General features: G+C 47.5%; 1 protein-coding gene across 1 annotated transcript in view; it reads left to right on the forward strand.

The window, feature by feature from the left end:
• Positions 1-1,379, forward strand: part of Dhx8 (DEAH-box helicase 8) — a 43,276-nt gene extending 41,897 nt beyond the window's left edge. Inside the window, exon 23 of the mRNA XM_008838133.2 lies at positions 589-1,379. Within this exon, the coding sequence (XP_008836355.1) occupies positions 589-808 (220 nt within the window). The 3' untranslated portion in view covers positions 809-1,379. The remainder of the gene's footprint in view (positions 1-588) is intronic.
• Positions 1,380-1,570: the final 191 nt, after the last annotated feature.

Raw genomic sequence — 1,570 nt, forward strand, 5'->3', positions numbered from 1 at the left:
GGTTCAGCAGGCAAAAGCACTTGCCAGGCAAACTTGACAACTTTTGATCCCTAGAAACCATGTAAAGGTGGAAGGAGAGCACTGACTCCAAAGTTGCCTTTTGACCTCTGCATGCACACCACCCCCCACCCACACACAATTTTTTTTAAGTTTAGCATTTTAAAAAATCGAAATCTTATTAAGAACTCTAATATAAAACTGTGCCTCTACAATAAGAAAGTTGGAGTCATGACCACTTGGCCTTCCCCATCTCTTTGTGGTAATTTATGAGGCCCCTCCCCAGGACCTTAGGATTCTATAGAACTATCTGGAAACCTTTTTATTTTATAGAGCAAGAAACTGAAATCTAGAGAAGAGATAGAACTGGCTTCCTGTCACTTAACCAGTTCAAGCCAGAATCAGACTAGAACTCGTTCTCTTGCAAGCTGTGTTGGGGTGGGGGATATAGGTTAGGGTATGGCCTTCAACCACAGTCTCCTGAGGGTTAAGCAGGAGAAATGTTAGGACAGAATGCCAGCTCAGCAGTGGTTCCCTAGGGACCAGATTGTGGTGGGACCTGATTCAACCCCTGAGTTCTTCTACCCACAGGGTTGTATACCACGAGCTGGTGCTAACCACAAAGGAATACATGCGAGAAGTCACTACCATTGACCCCAGGTGGCTTGTGGAGTTTGCCCCAGCCTTCTTCAAGGTCTCTGATCCAACTAAGCTAAGCAAGCAGAAGAAGCAGCAGCGCCTGGAGCCCTTGTACAACCGCTACGAGGAGCCGAACGCCTGGAGAATATCCCGTGCCTTCCGGCGGCGCTGAGAGAAGCTGTCCATTTGCCTTTCCTGCAGCCTGGCTTCCCCTGGCTGATGACAGACTGGTCCTGAGATACAGCTGCCCTGTGGTAGCCTATCTTAACTGAGCATTTTCCAAACATGAGTCTCTTTTCTGATGTAAGATAGAAACCGATTTAAGCAGGACTTCGGCCAGAGTCTGTAACTCCCACCACAAGTCTTGGGGCTAGTTCGGGGCACTAGGCAACATTGGAGACATACTGGTTCACCTTTAAGAATGGGGCAACTTGTGCATCCCTGGGATGGGGAAGGGTAGTGAGTGTCTGTGACATATGGTAGACACAGTAAGGGCCCTGATGCCCCTGCTGGTGCTTGCCCCAGGAACAGACCACAATGGTCATTGCAATGTTGGCCTCACTTCCTATTGCACTCCAGCCTCCGTACTTGGGCTTTACCTCCTCGAAATATTTATTTTCTTAAGAAAACAAGAATGGTTTACTATGACTGTTTTTTGGGTTTTATTTTTCTGCTGAAATGTAGACTACTGGCCTGAGTTCCATATGAGGGAGATTTTAAAAATATTTATTATTTTTATTTTATGTGTATGAGTATTGCCTGCATGTGTGTAAGTGCACCCATGTTGTACAGTGCCCATGGAGGTCAGAAGAGGGCATCAGATCCCCCAGAACTGGAGTTACAGGCGGTGGTTAGCTGCCATGTGGGTGCTGGGAACTGAACCAGGGTCCTCTGCAAGAGCAGCCAGTGCTCTTAACCACTGAGCCATCTCTCC

The sequence above is a fragment of the Nannospalax galili genome, unplaced genomic scaffold, assembly GCF_000622305.1.
Source record: "Nannospalax galili isolate Female #2095 unplaced genomic scaffold, S.galili_v1.0 scaffold95, whole genome shotgun sequence".
Lineage (NCBI taxonomy): Eukaryota > Metazoa > Chordata > Mammalia > Rodentia > Spalacidae > Nannospalax > Nannospalax galili.